This window comes from Pholcus phalangioides, unplaced genomic scaffold, assembly GCF_987345545.1.
Source record: "Pholcus phalangioides strain wild (caught in Gottingen) unplaced genomic scaffold, Ppha-v1.0 ptg000009l_1, whole genome shotgun sequence".
NCBI lineage: Eukaryota > Metazoa > Arthropoda > Arachnida > Araneae > Pholcidae > Pholcus > Pholcus phalangioides.
Window position 1 is genome coordinate 21,095,132 of NW_028301602.1, and position 24,361 is coordinate 21,119,492.

At 33.5% G+C, this 24,361-nt stretch overlaps 1 protein-coding gene across 1 annotated transcript; it reads right to left on the minus strand.

Moving 5' to 3' along the window:
• Window positions 1-3,876: 3,876 nt before the first annotated feature.
• Window positions 3,877-23,831, minus strand: LOC149082246 (zinc finger FYVE domain-containing protein 21-like). Its single transcript, XM_089235752.1, has 7 exons — window positions 23,613-23,831; window positions 20,012-20,062; window positions 18,727-18,895; window positions 17,544-17,622; window positions 14,431-14,528; window positions 14,110-14,240; window positions 3,877-11,889 (listed from the first exon to the last, which is right to left on the minus strand). Exons 1-7 carry the CDS (start codon window positions 23,742-23,744, stop codon window positions 11,848-11,850), a joined length of 702 nt encoding a protein of 233 aa, XP_089091878.1. The 5' UTR covers window positions 23,745-23,831; the 3' UTR covers window positions 3,877-11,847.
• Between the last annotated feature and the right edge of the window lie 530 nt (window positions 23,832-24,361).

The following is a 24,361-nucleotide window of genomic DNA, read 5'->3' on the forward strand; positions in this document are numbered from 1 at the left end:
AATCCGATTTCCTATTCTTTGGATTGCTTCTATGTCATCATCATGCTGGACTCCCATCGTTATAATAAGCCATACACCAGGGGTGGCCAACAGCTGGCCCGTGAGGTGATTTTGTGCAGCCCCCGACAAAAAAGTACCATGTATTAAATTAAATTTATGATCATTATTTGAGCTGTCGGTTCCAACAGCAGATTTCCTGATCAACTGCTTGCACACTACTTTTTGGTGATGGAAATGATTTAACGATTGAATTTAAATAGTGGTGTAACTTATTACAACGGAGTGGCATCCTTGGCCTATGACCAGAAAGAAGTTGGCCACCCGCCCTGGACTATGTTTGATTTATGATTATTTACGTTGATCCATGATCTTGCAACTGATTTATACTTAGATTATGATTTCATAATTATTTACAAAAACATACATTGCAAAATACATAGTGCCAGATGTACCCAGTCCGTGGGTACCAATGAGCCTATGTATCTTATGGTTTGACAGACTGCCATATCGTGAGAAAGAATCCAGGTTCAAAACCTGGTAGTTTTCTACAGTTTTCCAACTTTGAGACATGAATGCAAGCCAGTTCCCATTTAAAAAATCTCTTCCTCCCACAGAGAGCAGGCAAACCTTCATCACAATACTTACACACCCTTATAAATTCAGGCATCTGTCACTTTCACTCCAAAATAAGGAACACAGATGGCAGCATCACTAGAAGATAAAGCAAGCATAAACACACATGCAATATGTTCCTGAATCCACCAATTTGTTAGAAATTACCCAGAGGAATGTTTTACCAGGGAGTATGTGTACAGTTAAGCAGTAGTGGTGGATTTGTGGGAGAAAAACTATTGGCACACATACACATAGTTTTCTAAGCTTTAGTCCCAAGAGCAATTTAATATTTTGTTTCGAACTCAGTATATCAGTGGTTCCCAACCTACCACTGTGGTGGTAGACTCGCATAGTGAGGACCCGTGTTTAAACCCCACCATCACCACAGTGGTGATCAGCTGAAGTTGGTTTTCTGTGGTTCCCAACTTCGAGGTGTGAATGTGAGCTGATCTCTCCCCTTTAAAAAGTCTCGCCACAGAGAGCAACAGGCCTACAATGGTACAATTATTCAATCATTGCACTTTACCATAGTTAGAAAATTTGATGGCAGATGGCAACATATTACACATAACAAGCATTACACAGTAGCAAACTTCATGTTAGGTTCACAACACATGTACCAATTTGTTAGAAATTCTGCAGAGGAATGTGGACAAGGTGCATGTGAAGTTTAGTAGTAATGGTTCCAACCTGTGCTCTGCAGAGCCTTTAGGGCAGTGATTCTCAAACTTTTTTGATCTGCGGCACCTTTGTCTAGTCACTGTTTATTTGCAACTCTTCGGAAGTGTCTAGAAAAGTACCACTTCAAATCACCAAACAAACGCTCATTAGTGTAGCCAGCTCATTGCAAAACCTCCTATTGACGATTCTTGATGCACGCTGTCTCAGGAGCTATTAAGAAAATAAATAAATTGAGCCCTTTTCGATTTATCTTCATCTTGATTTATCTTTCCACAGATCTTGCACCACAAACTTTCAAACGGCAATCGTGCATCTTTCTTAGGGAATTCTTAAAACAGTTGGCGGAAAGAGAAACTTGATGCTCTTGTACAGACATCAAGCTGGAACTAATGGTCTTTTGTGACCATTGAATATTGTAATGAATGGTGGATTACCCCCTATAGTCCTCCAAGCACAAGACTTGGCTCTACAACGGATGATTCCATCCTTTTCTTTCAGGTAAAACGATTGTGCATCAGAGAATTGCTTGTAAGCAACTAAGCTTCCATATTTGGCTTCTACTTCTAGAAAAGAATAGAATCATTCATCTCCCTCAAAGCAGAATGTTTTGCATTGTTCTGCAGCGAACCCTCAGTTGACTGGAAATATTCTGCAGTAAAAATTCCTATGCTGGTGTTTTCTACAGTTTTCTTAAAATTCTTTCAGGTTATTCTGCAATTTCAGTTTTCTGCATATTCTCCTATGCAGTCTATCATGATGCAACATGTCTCATGTCACGCTTTTTTGGAGTACCTACACGCACCTTATAAACATTACTCTGATGAATTTATAATGAACTGTTAATGAGGAACATCTTGTGTGTTATATGCATGACCCTAATGTTGTCTGAGTTGTGATTGTTCATGTTTTACTGGTGTTGCCATCTATCTTCCATGTTTGAAAGTGAAAATGTCAAATGCTTGAGTTTTCTTGTTTAAAAACTGCCTGCTCTGTGCGAAGACACTTTTTAAATGAGACCTGCTCCCATTCACGCCTTAAAATTGGAAGTATTGAATGGACTGCAATCTGCTCAGATCTAGATGAATGTAATGATATTCTAGCATTTTCTAGACCAGTGTTTTTCAACCACCAGCTCCTGGGGGGGGGGGGGTTCATTTTCAACATTTCATCTGATTCATGTACCCACTACATAATTTTAGATTCGATCAATATAATACTGTCCCTGTATTGGTTTTTACTTGTCTTAGCTTGTCAGAAGGTCCACCAGTTCATAAAATTTTTCAACAACAGTTGAACTTGCTTATAACAAACACAGATATTATGAGTTGCCGGAATTTTTTCTGTGTCCCATGAATTTCATGTTGTTTATGCTATTTTGATTGCTTATAATGAACACTGATTTCAGCAAAGTATGCTTATAAAGAATTTTTGACAAGTTTCCAAACATAGAATTGTCATGAATTTCTTTGTAATTTTGTAAATTTACCTTTCTGTACCTGATAAAATGTCTCATTTCTTTACTTAGACATTTTAGTAAGGTTGTTTAGGGTACTACAAAATCCTATTTTGCTTCTTTTTTTCTACTTTTCTCTGTTAAATCTTATTTTGTTTGCAGAAAGCCTCATTAGGAAGAAAAGAGTGAGGTTATTTATTCCCAAGAATCTAACTTCCAAACCACCTTTAGTGTACCTTTGCCATTCTCAAGCTAGATTCGAACATTAGTTGTGATGGGTTCATTGTGTGCAAATTAATTTTGAGAAAGTCCAAGAGTGCAAAACACTTCATTGCTTCAAAAATTGTAGCTCTGCAGTTGGTTGAAAGCCAAAGGATGGGGAAAAAGTGAGTAATAAAAAAATTTGGGATTACTCAAAGTTTGTAACTCTTTTCAAATGGTTCAAAAAAATGAAACAAAATTTTTTTTCCTGTGTCCTTGTGCTCTCACTATACAAAAAAAGCATGCTTATTTTTGGCAAAAATGATTTAAACGCAAAGAGTTCAAAGCCCGCAAAAAATATTAAGGAAAAGAAGCAATGATTGACATATTTTTGTTGATGTATTCAATTATGTGAGATCTTAATTAAAATATTTTAATTCATTTTTATTTTTAAAGTTTAATTATATTTTAACTTTATTAAGATTATTTTAATCTATTCATTTTAAGAATGCTCAGATAACAGAAATGTGTATCGTAAAATGTTTCATGTTATCATGCAAAATGTTTTATTTTGCTTAAACACATCATTTTTCAAGTCAATACATATATAACGAAGCCTGTTTTTTCCCAACTTCGTTATAAGCAGATCCGACTGTATTTTCACCTGTCCATACATATGGAAATGGTTGAGAACCACTGTTCTAGACTATCTTGCTGCAGCCTGGACTGCACACAATCATTTTCTCTGGATATAAGCTGGTGGTGACATTAATGAGAGCCTGAGTGTCTCGCGGTTTCTCCGGTTTCCCCATTAATGTGACTCGATTGTTCATCAAAGGTAAAACAGAAAATAAAGACACGTCATAATGATACCAGTTTAGAAAATAAAATTATTTTCGAAATCAATAACACCATTAACAAAAACGTGAAAGCAATAACAAAAGAAATACTTATGTATTTTATGAAGCAAAATAACAAGATAAATAAATGGAAAGATATATCATATCAGTCTTTCAGATCATCACAGATGCTATTCCTTACAATATAGTGATAAATATTTAAAGCATTTCAGGCATCAGGCATATAAATGACTATTTTACTCGTGTATAAAGAATGGGAACTAAAACACTCTATTGTACTATTTCAAACAAAAAAAAGCACAATATTAGTATGCACACACATTACTCCAGTATAACTATGACACTGCATCAACTTTATGTAAGAAAAATTTTTTTTTGTGTTTTCCAACCTGTATTGTGTGCGGGTGCGAAAAATACTTTTTCCAGCCATGTTGGAAAATATTAACCACACAGAGAAATCAAATGGATATTAATGCAGTACTTCATCTCTTAAAAACATGATTCTGCAACTGCATATACAGTCGAATCCTGTTATTACAAACTTCAAGAAACCAGATAAATCTCACTTTGTTATAACAAAATTTTATTATAAAGGAATTTCAGATTTTTACATTGTTCCTACGTAAACTTATCTGGAGGATTAGAAAAATTTTCTTTAAAACAAGATTTTTGCTATAGCAGTATTCGTAAAAACGGGATTCAAGTGCACATCTAATTTTAGACAAAACAGCAGCATATATCCAAATTGACAGAAAAATTTATTTTTGGTCAGTGAAATATTTCTCCTGTCTTTACAGATCCAAGGACATGTCCCCCATCAAGGGTGGAACTGACAGGGTTCCAAACAATCCTCATCATTTTTTGTTTTCTCACACTATGATTTCACTACAAAGAGGGACACCTGATGCAGGGTGTGAGGGCATTTTCAGGGATGTGCATATTGATCAACACTCTTTATGTAGTCAAACCCTACTACAGCGAACCTTCAGATATAACAAAAAACATTTTTGGTCCCTTCAGATTTCTTTTATACAATTTAATTTCATAAGACCATAGCAAACCCCGAAAAGTATGAAAATCAGATGTACAAACGCCTATAATTGTTTTAATTTATTTAATTGCTCCATAATTTTTTTTACACTTAAGATTTTAATACACAGTGGACCCTCTCAATAAAGGATACCCATGGGACGAAAAATTTCGTCTGCTCACAGAGAGTGTCCATTAATGGATAGTAATATACATTCAGGACCATCAATATTAAAAAATTGTCTGCTAACTAGGAGTGTCCATTACGGGAGGTTTCATTGTACTACTACTAAACTGCATATGCGTCTCGCAAACATTCCTCTGAGGAACTTCTAACGAATTGAGGCATGTCAGAAGGAAGTGTGCATGTTTTCTGTACGTGACATGAAGTTTATTTATGGGAAATGCCTGTTGTGTGTTTAAGTGTTGCTGACATCTGTCTTCCGAGTTTGGAACCAAACAACTCAGTGTGTTATTCTGCCACTCAAAATTTTACTAAAAATCATCAGTGTTTTGACACGAAGACATCAGTTATACTTGTTTTTTTACTGTTGTACTTGTGCTGCCATCTGCCTTCCATATTTTCAAGTGAAAATTGTAATTGCTTGAACTTTTATGTTATGCAAGTATCATGTTGGATGACTGTGACATAAAAGCACTGTATAGAGATTACTGATACCTTTACATCAATTATGAATTTTCATCTTCCACATGAAGTCTATTCCAGGCACAGATGTACAAATTTTTCTCAGTCTAAATGCTGAATATGAAAGATGGTAATGCTCTCAGGCTGATGTTACTTATCATGCTGTGCATTGGTACTTTTCAGGAACAGCTTTTGCAGTCCCTGCTTATGTGCACCCCGATTTGAGATGTGGATTATGTTTCCATGACATAACTTTATATCTTAGAGGATACTGTAGTTTTTTTTTAACGTAAAAATTAAAGTAATAGGTTTGAATCTGATAAACTGATAAAAGCAAATTTAATTAAGAATCCACCTACAGCATGCATGCTCAACCCGTGGCCCTTGGAGTCATCTGATGTAGTTAGGGACCTCAAACCTAATTTTGCAAAAATAAAATAAACTAGGCGGTATATTACCAGATCATTCAAGTGACTGCAGTGCAGGTCAACATCGCTTAACCCCTTGACAGTGATGTGTGAGTCCAGCTCGAGCAACAGAAAAAAACATACGTCATAAAATTTTTATATATTTGTGATTTGATGATTCTATTTTAAACACTTATTTTACAAAAAAAAAGTGGGTTTTTTCCATGAAGTCAGAATTGAGTTCGTTCATCTTTTTTACTGATATAATGTACAACAACAAACAAACAAAAAGATTTAAATTTTTCTGTATTTGTTCTGAAATAAATTACACTGGCAAGGGGTTAAGCACGTTCCCAGATAACTCAAGTGACCCGCAGTACATTCACAGACAACATGAGTGGCCTGCAGCTTCTTTACGGATCACTTAAGTGACCTATGATGGCACTATTCCAGATCACTTAAGTGGCCCACCCTTTCCAAAAAGTTGAACACCCTTGGCCTGCAGTATAGGATTTGCTTAACTTTACGGGTGTTTGCCTTGGCTTTGTTGTAAAGCAAGAATGTGCTATCAATATATAGTCAAAACTAATAATTATAATATTTATTATAATTACATAATTTATTATATTTTTAAAGTTTTATTTTTTTAAATTTATTTTGCTTTTTTTAATTTTTTTTTCTTTTCATTTTGCTTTTTTTCAACTTTTACAATCTTTTTTACAATTTTGAGTAAGTTGATCCATATTTTCTTATTCTATTGGATATAGTGAACCAAATGTTCGGTCTCCTGAAGTTGCGACTGTGGTGGTCGAGTGATTCGTTGTCATAGTGACAGACTTGCATTGCAAGGAGCCAGATTCGAACTCCACTGGTGGTCGGCTGAAGTTGATTTTCTGTGGTTCCTAACTACGAGTCCCGAATGTGAGCCAATCTCCCCTTTAAAAAGTCTTGCCACAGAGAGCAACAGGCCTACACCGGTACAAATATTCAGTCATTACACTCACTTCACTCATAGTTCAAAATATAGATGACAGCACTATAACAAGCATTGCACAGAAATAAACTTCACTTTTGGTTCACAACACATACAAAAAAGCGGGTCATGATCTAGTTAGGAGGAGGTCCCTTAAAGTTCGCTATAGCTGGGTTTGGCTGTATATTGTTGTGAAGAGAAACTGAGAAAATCATTAAACAATATAAGATTTTTTTTTAAAAATCGGTTTTTAACTTTGAGTGGCAGTGAAATACTTGTGATGCAAGATTACAAGCGTCCCATACCTGTCTATACTTATTCCTCCTCCCCTCCCTATTAATAGTTATTTGGCAGTAAAATGGTTAGCAAATTATTTTCAAGTGGTGTGTGTGCATAGGGGATCTGAATCCTTGAAAGAGTTATGAATGTACATTTATGAAGCTGCTCAAAATTGTCTTCAACCTGTTGATCCTTGTCTGATCAATGGACTTGTGGACTCAAGAAAAATCTTAAAACAATACTTCAAACCAATGTTTCTCAAAGTGGCCCATTAGAGGTGCTAACACACAGGTTGGTTTAATAAATGAAGGAAAAGGTGCTGATTACATTTTATCGGTAAAACGAGGGGAAGGGATAAGAAAAAAAGTTTGAAAGATTGCTTTAAACCATTCTTTTGAGCAACATTAAAGCATGAGAAAGATGCCAGTCATTCATTTTGATCACCAAAGTGAAGCAGCATCTGGCACAGTTAGTACTTGTGAGTGTGACTACCTGGGAACACAATGTGCTTTTGGCATTACTTTACAGCAAGGCCAACCTCTTGGGGTACAGTGCTTACATCTCCCATTGGACAGAGCTTGGGCCATGTCTGTTTTTAGTCATTCAAAAACCTGTGTGTGATGTTTTCTTTGGAGTCTAATGAAAGTCCTCAACAGTGTGACCATATACTAAGTCTTAGTTAATTTAATTTAAATTGTATCATTGAAATACATGATACCTCTCCCAACAAATTTTTCGGCTAATGATTTGTTTTTCATGGTTTCCAACATCAGCTAATAAACATTTTTGTTGATATGGATGCACATGATAATCCAACACATTCACTCAAAATTTCAGTTCGCAATCTTATTAATTTATGTTAGCCTCAAATCACTTCCAGATATACCTCTAATTCCCTTTAAGAAAGCTTTAGTTCAATTTCATGAAAAATGAAAAATTAAAAGAAAAAATATTAAAAAAGGAGCCAAGACAACATGGTGGAAAAAAAAAAATCTTCAGTTTCTCATTTATCCACTAGTGGCACTGTTTGTTTCAGCCTTTGGTCAGAGTTATCTTTTTTTTATAGAACTTCGTGATGTTTTATAAAATATATCCTATAATTTAGGACAGAACCTGGAACACCTTTCGAATGTGATTTTGGAACAAAATCTTTGTTAGTTGAGATATCATTGTAGTTGACGTTTTTCATTCAAAAAGTGCCTGTGTTATTATTTTACAAGTTAATCAGGGGGTAGGTATTGGCAAAATATATCAAAAGGAAATATGCGTTAAAGACTGATTGTGTGATGAAGGATAATGAATCAATATCAGGCATAAGGTAAAGGAGTATTCAATTATTTTTTAAGGTGTTTAAACATATGTACTCAAATATAATAATTGTGCTATTCACAAAGCTTAAGTTTCTGGAAGGAAAATGTCTCAACAAAATATAGAAAAATTGTACTCTTAAACATCAGATCTGGTGAAAACTATTTGTAAAACCTTCATGCAGCATCTGTCACGAGTGCTATTATTACAATTTTGGTCAAAACATAATCCATATCGCTAGTTCTTATGTAATAACATAAAACAATTTCTTCAAAAATATTGATCGTTTTTTTTAAATATGTCTTTAAAAAAAGCATTTAATACCTCAAATTATTTTATAGGCTAAACAGACATCAGTATTCACAGAAATCATATATGAATATAGTAAATAGTAATAAAACATAACTTCAATAATTCTCAAAAACATTCACTTCCCATAAAGACTTGTGCACACTACTACTTTACCAATTCAAAAGTGCAAAAGTTCAGAACATGCACACAAATTATATAATGCAAAGTCAGTATATCTTAGGGAAAAAAGCATCAATCATTATGAATGGTATCATTCAGTAAAATATTGATCGTCAAACACAGATTTTCATTGATATGAGTTTCACTTATCTCAAGATATTGATGTCCATATACAGAGAAAATATATATTAAGGTGTCATTGAGATTTCTATAGAAAAATATGGCCAGTATATCAATGAATATCTTCAAATGTAGCTGAAAATTACAAGTTTTTTTTTTAATAACTAAGCACAATCATTTTATGCCCATGCAGAGAAATCTTTCAACTTTACAATAAACTACACTGGAAAAAAAATTTTCTTCTCTGAAAATGTACTTAAAATTTATAGTTTTAGTTACATGTAAATTTTTTTAAAAAATCATCTCACAAATTATTTATGTACAGAGAAATTCAAAACATCCATAGATTGGTATAAACAAACAGAGAACCTATAAACTAAAAGTCAGTCATTTCAGATCTGCTGGGTAATACCATCTTGTATTTAATAAGAAATTCAGATCAAATAAAGAAATTTAAGATTCAAATAATTGAAGGGTGGCCAACAGCTGGCCCGTGCAACACCTGGACAACGCAAAAATATTGTGTATCAAATTAAATTTGTGTTCATTATTTAAGCTATTTGTTCCAACCGTAGACTTCCTGATTGTATCATTATATTTCTAGTGATGGAAATAATTTATTATGTTTCTCACCATACTGCCTTTTAACAAGAATTACTCATGAAGGCTGTTATATAGCCATTTTTTCCCTATTATCAATACCTCTCAATTTTCAACAATTTAGGGAAGGAATTCATGCACTTAAATAAACCATTTTATACATTTAGTTATCTAAATTTTAATTCAACACCATAAAGTTTCATAAACTCAAACATAAAGCGCATTCATGAATAGCATTTTCTAAAGTAATCAATGAAAAATGAATTTCACTAAAGATGCTAAAAAAAACCATCTAGAGAAATGTCCATGAAACATTTCAGAAGTATCCATAACTACTACAGCCGAATCCTGTTTTAACGAATATCATTATAGCGAAAATCCCGTTTTAATGAACACTTTTCTAAACCCTCAGATAAGTTTACATGGAAACAATGCAAAAACCTGGAATTCCTTTATAACAAAATTTTGTTTTAACAAAGTGATTTCTCTGGTCTCTTGGAGTTCGTTATAACAGGATTTGACTGCACTACTTATTTGCATTTTGATTTTGCACCAAAATCAGTTTACAGCAGCACTGCTCAAACATATCATTAGTCAGATGTTTTATTTGATTATTTTTCAAATTCAACACATGCAAATTTTTTATGTTTCTATAGGAGTAATGTTGAATGGAAGTCAGGCAAAAAAAAAATTAGTGAAAATACAAACAATGTCTATATATTTGAGATTATAAACTTAGTTCATTATAAAAATTTTTAAAATAGGTTTATAAACCAAAACATAATTTTCAGCTAAATTTCGATTGTAAATGAATTGCACAGAGGGGAAGCGTTTATTAAGTTATTCAAATGTTTGGATATGATATGTACAAGCAATTTAGAGTGTCAACATATTTCAATGTTTTTTCTCCGCAATACAACATTGACTTATTTAATGAATTATATATTTGTTTATTTTAATAAAAATTCAAAATAAAAATTATACAATCAAAAACCTAATAGCAATGCTAATTTCAAAACAAATAATATAACACAGTATATAAGTATATTTAAAAGCATAAAATATTGACAACGAATTCTCCCAACAAAAATTACCCCTGAAATTTTTTTAATTTTTTTACAGAGACAATGTATTGAATGATATTGCCACTAGCATTACCTGAGTTACAAACAAGACCTATAAAAAGTCAAATTAATATAGGTCAAAGTAAACACATTTATACTGTACTAATTCAACGTTTACAATATTATTTTAATCATACAAAACATGAAATAATACTTTGAAATCCACTTAAAATCTATTGCTTATACTTAAAAGGCGAAAAAACAGATCTGATAAACCAACCAATGTCAACAAAACATTTTGCATACCAAAAACATGTTTCAAAATGTGAAGTATTCATTACTGTTAACATTTGTATGAGACTCAAATAATAGTTGGTTTTTTTTAAATATTCGTGTATAACTAATATAAATATATATACTTAAGAACAAATATCAAATAATAATGTTAAAAAATAACTGATATTGCTCAGGAATGCAAATAAAAGATATGCATAGCTAACTTTCTAAAAATAATTCATTTAATGAAAAACAATTCTTCTAGAGAAACGAAAGCTGTTCACTAGACACTAAAGTAAATATAAGTTCAAAAACCAGAGTTTTTACACAAGTTTTTCCAAATGTTGATTAATTATTTTTTATAAGGAAAATAATACAATTGGTATCAAAAGTTGAGATAAAGCTTGAAATAAAAAACAAAATTAACTTTTTTTGTAAGTCACATAAACAGGTATATATATATACAAACACATGTCAGTACACGATTATCAAACTTTTTTATATGCCAAATTCATTCCTTACTCTTTCTCGTTTGTATTAATATCACATACACAACTGTATTATCAAATTTAACAAATCACGGGGGTTACATAGTATTAAACTGGGCATTTGACATACAACCATTATTGTTATTACAAACATTCACATTAAAAAATTTTGGTTTTTTAAACAAAAAGTTACATCATAATAATAATACAAACCCTCTAACAATTTATAACATTCAATTCCATCAAAACTGTATGCAGCATTTGCTCAGACTTATTAAAAATTTTCTCTGGTAAAAATACATATTCACAAGAAGTATACTTCTCATTCAATATTAACAAAATATTGGCAAATCTCTGGATAGAACTTGATAACATTTCATGGGCTTTCGAGTGTTGAAGGGTGCAAGAATTTCACAGCCTATAATAATATAGCACAAAAAAACTTTAAAATTAAACCATATGTACTGTAATGTTTCTTTTTAGAAACATTCTATTTGATGATAAAAACCAGAATGTAAATGCAATCATTTCAAAACAAAAAAATACTTTAAGATGGCCTTCCGAGTTCTGAATTGATTCACTGTATCAATAAACACTCTGTCACAGATTAGATGTGAAATAGAATAATGATCTCAAATATTCTTTCAAATTTAAGATTATTTGTTCTTAGAATATGGGCCGCCATGTGGTAACCATTAGAGTAGAGTTTATTATGCAAACTTAACGTAAGCACACCGAATATTTACCACACCCCTCTTTGCCAAATAAAATTTAACTTGTATCATTATTTCCCAATTATAATCTGCAGATTAAAATTCTTTAAAAAATATTAATTTCTTAGCGCTGATTGCATACCACTACATATTGTTGCCTCAATACTACAACTGGATAACTCGTTTTTGGATGTTTTGAAAAAAAAAAAATTCATTCAAACACTGAATGAAGTATGAAGTACGAAAGCCTGGATAACCAAGCAGAGATTGAGATATAGTTCGGAAAGAAAATTAGCATTGCTCTACGGGGAATCAAACCACCAATCTCTCACGGTCCGTGTGAGTATTCTAACCATTGAACTACAGAGGACAGGCATTTTCCTTCGTTAGAGCATGTGCATGAATGCTGAACGGGACTGTGCATGGGCAGCCTCCTAACTAAGCTAGTAGCTCTTATGATGTTAGCCCCCAGATGGCGACATATAGAGAGAAACGATGCCACTTTCTGCTGTTCAAAGTACGAAAGCCTGGGTAACTAAGCAGAGATCAAGATGTATATAGTTTGTAAAGAAAATTCACATTACTCTGTGAACCAGGACGTCGTAAGAGCTATTAGCTGAGCTAAGAGGCTGTCTATGCACAGTCCCATTCAGCATTCATGCATATGCTCTAATGAAGGAAAATATCTGTTCTCTGTAGTTCAATGGTTAGAACACTCACCCGGACAATGAGCGATTGATGCTTTGATTCCCCACGGAGGAATGTGAATTTTCTTTACGAACTACATCTCGATCTCTGCTTGGTTATTCAGGCTTTCGTACTTTGTATGAACAGAGGAGAGTGACATCATTTCCCTCTATAACTGAATGAAGTGTATATTTCACATTACATTATATAGAAACAAAAAAGAATAACTTCACTTAGACTTAAGTTATAGATTTTCTAGTTGTAGCATATTTCAGTGCATGCTAAGACGTGTTATTTTTTGTACTTAACTAAAAATCACAAATTTTTGAGTTATCAAGTTGTAGTATTCAGGTGGCGATATTATCTGCAGCTTTTTTTCAGAGATTTTGGAATAAAAAATAAATACCTAAACATTTGATTTCATAAAAATATTTTGTGTGATGGCAAGTAGAAGAGCCAACATTTAAAAAAATGTAACTATAAAGAACCCTTTTTAATTTCCATTCCTAAATATTTCAATATAATGAATAAAATTTGAACAGACAGATTATAGGAAGGATATTTAGGGTCCAAAACTGCCTAGGGAACCTTAGCGCATCTGGTCATTTTTCAAATTATAAGATCAAATTTTTCTCTCAATGTATCAAAATTCTGATATGTAATTTGATTCGTTGATAATCTCAAAATGTTTTTCAATAATTTTCATAATCAGTATTTAAGAGGTTATGATTAAATATTCACATGGGTACCACAATGATAGAAGAAATAGCATATCCAAAAACTGGCCATACAGAAGCAATCTTGAGAAATAAAGTTTTATTTTATGCAACAATATTTCTAATTTTAATTAATGTTATATTTTATTTATCATTCTTTTTCTCCCTTTGTTTTATGATTTTCCCACCAAACTAATGAAAGAATGAAGTTAATGTGAATGAAATGATGGGATGGTAATGTAAGTAGGTCTATTTTTAATGTTGCAAGAAACAAAGTAAATCTACAGCTTATGATCAATAAAGATCAAGGGGAAATTAAAAATTCAAAATAATAATTCAAAATAAACCAATTGCCAAATTGTCAGTAAATCCTAAGATCCCATATAAAAGAAAAAATAGTCACAATCACAAATGACAATTAAAACAGGACAATACTCAAAATTGATTAACATAATCACTAAGGCTAACCAGTTAGCAAACCAACATAAAATTAAGATATATTTCTATTTACTTCACACTCACTTTTTGCAATGCTGTAATCCAAGATACTGACTGTGTCCTGTTTGGAACATTGGCAACAGACATGTACATATGTAGAAGCTCTTTGTTTGCATCTGTGTAGGTAAAGACAGCACCACTAATTTGTGGAGAACCTGTGCAAGGAAAGTACGCAAACAATATATAATTTGAATTATATAAAAAAACAGTTTCATTTATAGAATTTTTCTTTTAGAAAAATTAAGTACAGAATATGTGTCAAACATCAATTAATTTCATTTCAGTAAAAAATATATATGAAACTGAATTTCTGTCTAGCTTTCACTATGCATTAATCAGACATACCTGGACTTCCACGAGTGCCCAAAACTTTCATTGATGTAACTGATGCCAAAGGCACTGGGTTATGCTGCCAAACATCACCTCCATCAAACATAAGTGATCTATTTCAAGTGTATAAAAAAATATGTTTATGTCTCAAAATTACAAAAGGAGGGAGGATAATAAAAAATCCTACTTGATGTCTCGAGAAATTCAAAACAACAAACAAAATCTTGGGGGAAAAACACACTTTCAAAAAATTTGCCCAAACAATGACTCCCATTTGCTAGAAGTACGAGCTCTTTGTTTTAAACATACTTTCATAAGAATTAAACAGATTTTATGTGGATCTGGAATATGGAAAGTAATAAAAACAATAAAAATACAGATATTTTAATATTCATGCAAACTTCATACATTTTACAAATAAATATTCAAGAATTCAAATTCAATAATAACCAAGGAAGAAGATAGCAACTTTCTGACATAATTTGGTCATGCATGAACCAAGTGCAGATGACTATTTGTCTATTAGAATCGTATTACTCAAACCCAGTAGTGCCAAACTTGGGGTGAGCAAGTTAATAATTCAACAGACGAGCAGCTTCTTTTTAAAGCAAATACGGTAAAACCTGTCTTCAACGGAATCGCAAGGGACCAAGATTTTTTTCCGCTTGGTTTTCACAGGTTTCCACTTGATAAAGGTTTTCATAATGTGTAAAATTATACAACAATCTCGTAATTCAAATAAATGAAAAATAAAGTAATTGATTTAAATATAGACAGATTAAAGTACATTATTTACTCAATAATTACTAAATATTTCAATTTTCACAGCATCTCTGTATAAAACTTCACCCCACACTTTTCATCTGAATTGATGACATTTACGTTCATTTGACTTCCTCTAAAATTTTCTATGAGAGTCAATATCTGTTGTGTTCAGTTTGTACATTGTATTCTATGTTTATGTAATCCTCAGCACCAGGGCCTTAACCAGGATTTTTGTGGGGGGGGGGGGGGGGGGCAAGATGATACTGCTGCCTCTGACCACTGTAAAATTTTGCCGCCTATTTCACCTCCCTCTAATTCCGACCTTGCTTGTGCTAAGCAAGGTCGACCTTCCACTGTGATCACAGAAAACAAGATTGAATAAAATTTTGTTAGTTTTGCATAACATTTGGAATCTAACCCTTGCACTGATTTCTCCCATAGAAAAACCTACTTTTCCGAAAAATTTCGATATAATTTCAGAAAGCAGGTGCTCCGCTATATATGGCTTTTTAAAGCCACAACATCAAGCATGGAAACGGTTTTAGCTAATCTAAGGGTGGGTTAAGTAGAACTCATTGGCAAGCAAAGATTGCTCAAAAAATTTCAATAAAAGCGCTTTAACATTTTAAATGATCCTTTGGTTGTGAAACAGTAAAAGTGTTTGTGTGAAATTTTCCTTTCCATTTCCGCATTAGACATGCTCCGTTTAATTCAGGTTTTTTTATGTGTATTTTGGTATTGGAATCACAGGACCAAAATTTTTTTCTGTTGAAGACAGATTTCCGCTTAACCAGTCAGCTGTCCAATTAATTCCTTTTTTTTCCCCTTTTTTAAAAGTTTGAAGCTAATAAAATTAATTTTCATTAAAAATTTTTTATGAATATATTTAAACTGCCTTTCTTAACTGTTTTTTAAAATCATTATCAAAAAAATTTTTTGACAGTTGAAATCAACTAAAAAACTAATTAGTTATCAAAAATTGAAATAATTAGAGAAAAAATTGGCATGATGGCAAATGTCGTCATAACCATCTGAGAATAATACGGTTAATACAGGTTCCATTACAGACAGGTTTTATTGTATAAATACAGTGGAAGCCACTTATTGGAATAATGGATAATGTTATCATTCAGGTATTGTTATCACTTTTGCAATGTATGGAATGGACCAATATCATAACATGGAAATATAAAAATGTTGTTTATAGTTAATCAGTACTTTATTTTATACTATAAATTTTTGTTTTCCATCAAAAGTTTTCGTTTGTGCATTTTGAAGCTTTAAGGTAGAACTCAACTTATTTTGTAGTTTCAAGACTATGTAGGAGGTCAGAATATGTAAACCCCTCCCTCATTTACAAACATTTCTGTACTCAGTTCACAATGTCCTAATCAGGCCGTAGTACCTGCCTTGATCCATGGACATGGGGAGCTGCTTTTGCAATAGGTTTATATAATGTAAGGTATAAAATGAAAAGCCCCCCCCCCCCACCTTCAGTTTTTGGTTGACCAGATTCATGGTTATATGGTTATTATTCTGCCCAAAGACTCTCAAGAGATCTAAGTAACGCACTGTACATGAAAAAATAATACACATTAGACTGGTTCCATTCTAACTCCTCACAGCGGCTGAATAACAATATTTAAAAAAAAAACCAGGATTTTATCTTAAAGTAAAAATATCCTGTTTTAGAGCAATGTAGAAAATTTAGCATTTTACAATGAGTTATGTAAGAAAACAAAAAAAAGGAAGTGGTCCTGTTTGAACAAATGGGACGTATGGTTACCACATTTCCCTCTAGGTTTCTTTCAGATATAGTGTTATCAATTGGTTATTGTTATCAAAAACCCGGAGCCCAGGTGTGATCACATTAAGCAGGGTAGAGTACTCTGTTAATATTTGTAAAGATTACATAGACAAATATTTTCAGACGGACATGAAAAAATGAATTAGAGAAAAATAAAAAGCCGCCTAATAAATAAGAGATATTATCATATGATCAGATGCAGATCTCCAGTGCTATTGCAGATCCTATCGCAGTGACAATAGAGGTGATAGCGTTCATTTTCCCAAGGAGCAAAAAAGAATGTCCACTAAGTTCATCCTCCCCAAAACATTGCTCAAGATCCATGCCCAACACATCCCATAGATCAATAGTTTTGGGTTTGATTCCTAGATAGAGCACACGCGCGTGCGCATATGTTTTTATTCTTTCAACAATTGGCTTCAAATAGTAAATATTGGTTCAACCTGCCTGACAGACAGGTAAATAACTAGAACAGACTGCTAAATAACAAATAATTGTGTAACAGAAAAAATCATAAAAAATACCAATAAAAATGACTTTATGTGAAAGCACTTACTGGTGATTGGAAGACAAATAGCAAATGAAAGACACATCATCATCAGGTTTATCAGGATCGCTGAGTATGAAATTTGCACCTTTAGAGATAAAAAATAATGAATCATGCACATATAATAATCATGCACTTATTCATCAATCAAAATCATAACAATGATAGATTGTAAGAATTCAAATTGAATTACAATTTATTAGATCAGGGCCACAACTAGACGCTTTCTCAGTCAAAACAAACACTCATTTTGGCACCCTCTTATAATGTTGAAAGAGAGGTTAAAGGGTGAAATTTGTACCTGTTCTGATTCGGTACCCAGGACACCAGACCAGCCTGCTCCCCAATTCCGGGCCTGCTTAGATGAAACAAACGGCAGTTCTGAAGAAAATTGTTTATACATGTGTATGTATTCATTAGCGTACGCAAGGGGGGGTTTGGGGGGGTCTAACCCACCCCCCCAAGCCGAGATTATAGTGTTATTTTACAGGAAAAAACTTAAACCCCCCTTGAGAGGGAAAAAATTGAAACTCCCACCCCCTTGAGAAAATTCTGCGTACACCTATGTATGTATTATATGGCCTTAATCTACTACTACTTAACTATATACATGAACCCCATAAACATTCCTTTGAAGAATTTCTAACAAATTTCGAATCTATGACGATTCAGTGCAAACAATTCAGCACAAGACAATTCAGTGGTATCATATGTCCAATTATTCAAAAATAGGAAAAAATAATGATTAATAATATAATTAATAAATCTCATTTATTACCACTAAATGTTTCTAACAGGTGCCACTGCAGGCACTACTGTTACAATCAACAGGAAACTGTTCTATTATTGGTTCACTGTACTAGTCTAATTTGCATGGTGTTAGCATCAAGTCAAGTGTAGGGCATTGTCATTTCTCTCCAGTTTTAAGTGTCATAAGTTCGATATTTTGTTTTGTGAAGATGCCGTTGGAATTTTCAATTAAGGGAAAGGGACGTAAGATGCTAACTCATAATGGTTTTGTTTACAGAAAAGAACGAGACCGTGGAAAAAAATTTATTTGGAAGTGTGCAATACATCATCGGAGCAAATGTCCTGGAAGACCACATACAATGAATGATGAAGTTATTCATGTAAAAAAGCACTGTATACTAAATATATTCATGACTGAAAAGTGAAAAAAAACTAATGGTACCGTTCAGTAACGTTTTCAGATGCTTTTCATAAAACTCATTCTCCTTCTTTGTAACTTCTAAACAAGAACCACAAACTCTAACTGGATCTATGAAACACATACGAGGTAGAGGAGCTTTGGTCTCACAGCAATTCTTGCAATAAATGTTGCCACATCGACGGCAGTGGTGCTGGTTTATACATGTATGCAAAAATGAAAAAAAATTTATACCAATCAATTTCTATTACAAATAGTACATAAACAAACATATGAAAATTTTATAAAAGAGTGAAATTAAAAATTTTTGACAGAAATATGCAGAGCAAATAAATAATTAAGATGCAGTATAACTCGACCAAAATAAGAGTTTGCAAGACCAGGAAAAACTGTAGTGGTATATAGCAATTATAAGCAATATATAGTTATTTCAAGCCATAAGTACTTTTAACGTTGTCCTGTTGGTGATGCATTGTAAATCCTTGTGATATAGCCCGATTTTTATTATAAGCAGTACCCATTTTATTAAGCTTTAACTTTTTTCTTTTATCCCACAAGTATTTTTCAATTGACAATATCAGTTGCTAATACGAAAGCCTAAATTAAGTCAGCCCTAAGGCATGTGGCGAGAAACCCAAATCAACAAGAGTCACAATTTTGGAAGGTGTATAATGACAAACTGAAAGATTTTTAGCAGCAAACTCAACCTGTTTCTCATTGGAGAATAAATAAAATTGAGAGCTCTGAAATACATGTCAGCGGCATCTTGACAGATGGGCTCACCTAGGCACATCCCAGGAGCTTCAAGTGTTGCAAAGGCCCTCATGAAAATGAGATCTGGTTAAAATTTTCCACAGTAATGCATGTAAATTGGAAGGTATTTCTAGCCAGGTAAGTGGTCTCAGAAAAATCACTTTTCTCATGGGCATGTGATAGCTGGTGCACTGGGAGAACCCGATGTGTTCAATTCAAATACCAAGGAGAAGTGCACCGGCTCAGACATGTGATGCTCTTAAGATGACCCTGGTTAGCGTTGTATATCTTTACATTTCATACACCCAAAAAAATAGGCTTAGAATCAACACATACTGGAAACCATGCGCCCCATTTTAGCAAAAATACAGTGCCCAGGGACACTTTGTATAAGTGTAGGGCTACACTTATTCTGGGATAAGCAGAGGATATATTAGGTTAGCCAAATACATCTTCAGTGTTACACATTGCAATATTTTTTATCCCCCCCCCCCAAACATTGCAATACAATTAATTAATGAACTTAAAAATCAAAAGATATTTCATAATCACTTACTCGTCTAGTGAGAAAATCAAACTTTGTTTGGCATTTCATACATGCTGTACTCTGTAAAAGAAAATTAGATGGATTGCATTAGGGATTGGATTGGATTTTCATTTTTTTGGCCCAAGGACCAATTAGGTCAAACTGCGCCAAAACAATGAACCATACAAAAAAAATTTGTTCTCTTATGTCAAGGAAGTAAAAGTGCATATGATAAAAACAATGTTATGTGAAACGTAAAACAATGATGCAGAATGTAAAATACTACAGTTTATCATAAAAACCAATGGCGTTGATGAAAAAAGTAAAAGGCAACTATGGCCAAAAGCTGTCGTAAAATGATGACAATCATGGGAACAAGTGAAAGCATGAGCAATGGCAACTGGGTGAGCAAGACTCTTCCTCCTTTTGGTTAGTTCTGCAGCTCGATCGCCAATGACCAATTGTCGGCTAGATGGTATATAATTTATTTGGTTATTCCAATGATACTGCCAGTGGTGATGCATCATTTCTCGGAGGATTAAGAAGTGGTCACTAGCAGAGACCTAAAGGTTATTGTCGTCAATGTTAGTTGTTATTCGAGCTGCGTTGCCTGCTTCCTCATTGCCTGGTATTCCAATGTGACTTGGTACCCATTAAAATTTAACTGTAGTACCGTGATGGATAAGATGATGCAGTTCATGAAAAATGGCATGAATAAATGGATGAATGTGAAAAGTAACCACAAAGTGCTTGCAATGCGCTGAAAGAGTCACTATAAATGATGAATTGTCTGTGGCATTCGCTTCGTACATGACAGAGTGCTTGAAGGATAGCGTACAGTTCCGCTAAATAAATAGGGAATGTGTCAGGTAATTTGAAAAATGCCTCCTCACAGCAAATGCCCAACCAACATGTTACGGATTACATTAGGTAGAAGATGAAATCATTTCCAATACGGTTTTGACTATAATGACATTTTTGAAAGTAAATTTTAAAAATTGAAACCTTTGAAATTTGGTCTCAAAAATTTGATTTTAATCCTGAAAATGAGCTCACAATAAGCAGATAGCACATCCCTTCCTTGAAGCATATATATATACGATGCATGACAACAACATTCTACCAATAGCTTGCAAATGACATCAAGGCCACCAGATGGCGACAAATATGTAGAGAAAGGCATCCTCTCCACTTAATATAATACATATGGGGAAACTGCTTATATGAAAAAATACAAGCTTATGTTTATGAAAGGAAAATTCATCCCTGCCCTCACAGGGACTCAAACCATGGTTTCTCATATGCAAAATAAGTGTTCTATCACTAAGCCACTAACAGTATGTTGCCGCTCTCCACTACATAGAGTCATTCAGCATATATATATATATATGCTCCAAGGAAAGAATGTTTTATCTGCTTTCATAAGTAAGTGGTAGAGCACTTCTCCGGCATCCGAGAAACTGGAGTTCAAGTCCCCATGAGGGCAGAGATGAATTTTCCTTTAATGTATATGATCATAACGTATATAACATCAGTATCTTTTCATACAGCCAGTTTTTGTATATATTGCATTAACAAGTGGCGAGGACATCTTTACCTACACACATCACATTCTTACAATGATTTTCAAAAACATGTAAATTAGTAGGCAGCTACTTTCTTCAAAGAACCCTAAAATAAAAGTTAATAAATTCCCAACATAAGGTATATTCCCAACATATACAAACCAGCATTTTTTTTAAATGTTTATTAATCATGATGAACTATTACATGATAACAGGAAAAAACAAATTCATCAAAAGATTACTATGGATCTATACTGATGAACATAAAGTATTTGAATAATTACAATATAATTTGAGAGAGAAGGATGAAACAAAAACAAAATCAATGAAGGAAGACAGGCAATTACATTGAAATTATTTCTGCATCTATACAATCATGAATGATATATGTCAATATACAATCATGAATGATATATGTCAATATACAATCATGAATGATATATGTCAATATACAATCATGAATGATATATGTCAATATACAATCATGAATGATATATGTCAATATACAATCATGAATGATATATGTCAATATACAATCATGAATGATATATGTCAATGTACAATCATGAATAATAATCATGATCAATGAATAATTATTCAATCAGGACACAATGATAACAGCACAGAAACTTAAATAGCATTTCAGATACATACTCAAATGGTGATTCAAAATTTATGGAACTTAACTTTAAGAGGTGATATAAGACACCTAAATAAGCATTTTTCACCATAGAATGTGTAGTCAAATTGCAATAGCAAAGAGGGCAGAGGATGTCTTTGGAGAGCGCATAACACCAACTCACAAAAAGCAAATATATTTTTGCTGTGATTAGTGCAAATCAACCATTTGAGGGTGCAAAGTATTGTAATGTGATAGGTTTTTTCATGGTGAAACCTAGGTAACGCAAATTCTACCACAAGTCATTTCATACCGCTTGATCATTGTTTGGTGCAGCATAACTTTGATGGTCATTGTACCAATAAAAAACAAACTCTAATCCAATTCGAAGGTGCATATGCACCCTTGAATGGTTGATAGCACACATTGCAGCAAATCATTTTGATCATTTTTTGTTGCAACAAGATCATTTTCTGCACACGAGAGCTAATTTTAGACCAAGACCCATAATTTATTGCCGATTCTAAACGGCAGTTTGGCTTTATACTCATCAAGAGGTTGGTGCAGTAACCCCTCGATGGGGACTCCCTGCGGTAGTAATTTTTACTAATGCTTCAGAGAGAAATATGATATTTGTTTTTGGTAAAGTACTGTTGAGCACTCTCTAAGAACACACCTTCTACCCCCTATGCTATTGTGATTCGATCACACGTTCTATGACCAAGAGTGCTTGTTTAGGAGTCTTATATCACCTCTTAAAGTTTGTCCAGTGAATTTAGAATCACCCTGTATACATAATGAATGTAGGGTACAAAACGCTAGAATTTATGATGCGCGCATTGGTAAGTAAATTGGACAATTGGAGGCAATCAGCAGGAAGTGTGCATCATTTAAAAAATTTAATTCAGCACTATGACTGACAGAGCTTTTTTTTTAAAAAATTATCGTTGATGTTAGCTATTTTTTAACAATTCTTCAGTATCTGTATGGAGAAATATTTGGCAACAATTTTGTTATAACCAGACCCAAATATATACCAGGGAGAGTATTTACAGTCCCTACATTCTTAGTTAACATAAAAACAAAAAATATAGTTAACAATGTTAACTTAAAATTTAAAAAATTACAGTGATGCAAATTTTACATGTTTTGCACTAGTCACTACACAAGACATTAATTCCTACAAATGAAATTAAAATATTATGACTAGCATAATAGCCTATCAAGTATTCACTCCTTAATGAATAATCTAATGAAAATCCAATCCAGTTATAGTCCCAATGAAAACGTTGTGGTATGCACACCATACAAATTTCCAACAAAATTGTGGACCAGTCTCAAACACCATCTGTTGAAATAAACGCGCAATATGGCAATTTCAAAAACTGCTCGTGAATTTATAAACATATTTTGCATACGTTACTAATCAAAGAATATAATGACTGACCTCTTCATCGGGAATCCAAAAGGGTTCCCTCAGTTCGAAAGGGCTGCCGTTTCCTTCTTCGACACTCACCGACCTCAATCCGCTCCGACTTCTGACCAGACGTTTTTTGCTGTCACCTCCACCAGACGACATTTTTTCATAATAAACAACAACAACGTCAAAAACTTTGTGTCGTATTATATTATAATAACCAACACGTGAACACACCCACCAGCAGGCATAAAGTAAACAAATAACATGGGACTGACGGTCACGGTTTCATAATGAATCGTTGCTGGCGCCATCTTTGTTTTCTAAAAACTAACCACATTCACAGAAGCAGAGATGTTTGATCCTGGATATTTTCGGATCGGGTTGGCCCTATTTTCTCAGACATTGGCGTACGCAGGAAGAAGGGAGGAGGGGTGTTAGAAACCCCCTCAAAAAAGCCGAGCCGAGATTATAGTGTTATTGTGCGAGAAAAACGTAACTCTTTCCCAGGGCCGTCTTAAGAGCATCGTGGGCCCCCGGGCCAAGTGATTTTTCTGAAGCCCTATCGGGCAAATTCCCGAAAATTTCTACCAGATCCCATTTTTGTGAGGCCCTTTTTCTCTTGAGGCTTTAGGGCCCATGCCTTAAGACGCACTGCCCCTTCCCCTCAGAACGGAAAAATTTCTAAAACCCTCCCCTCGAGACAATTGTGCTTACGCCTATATATATTCAGCTATATACCAAATACCAGGATCATATCCCCCTCCACCACAAAAAAT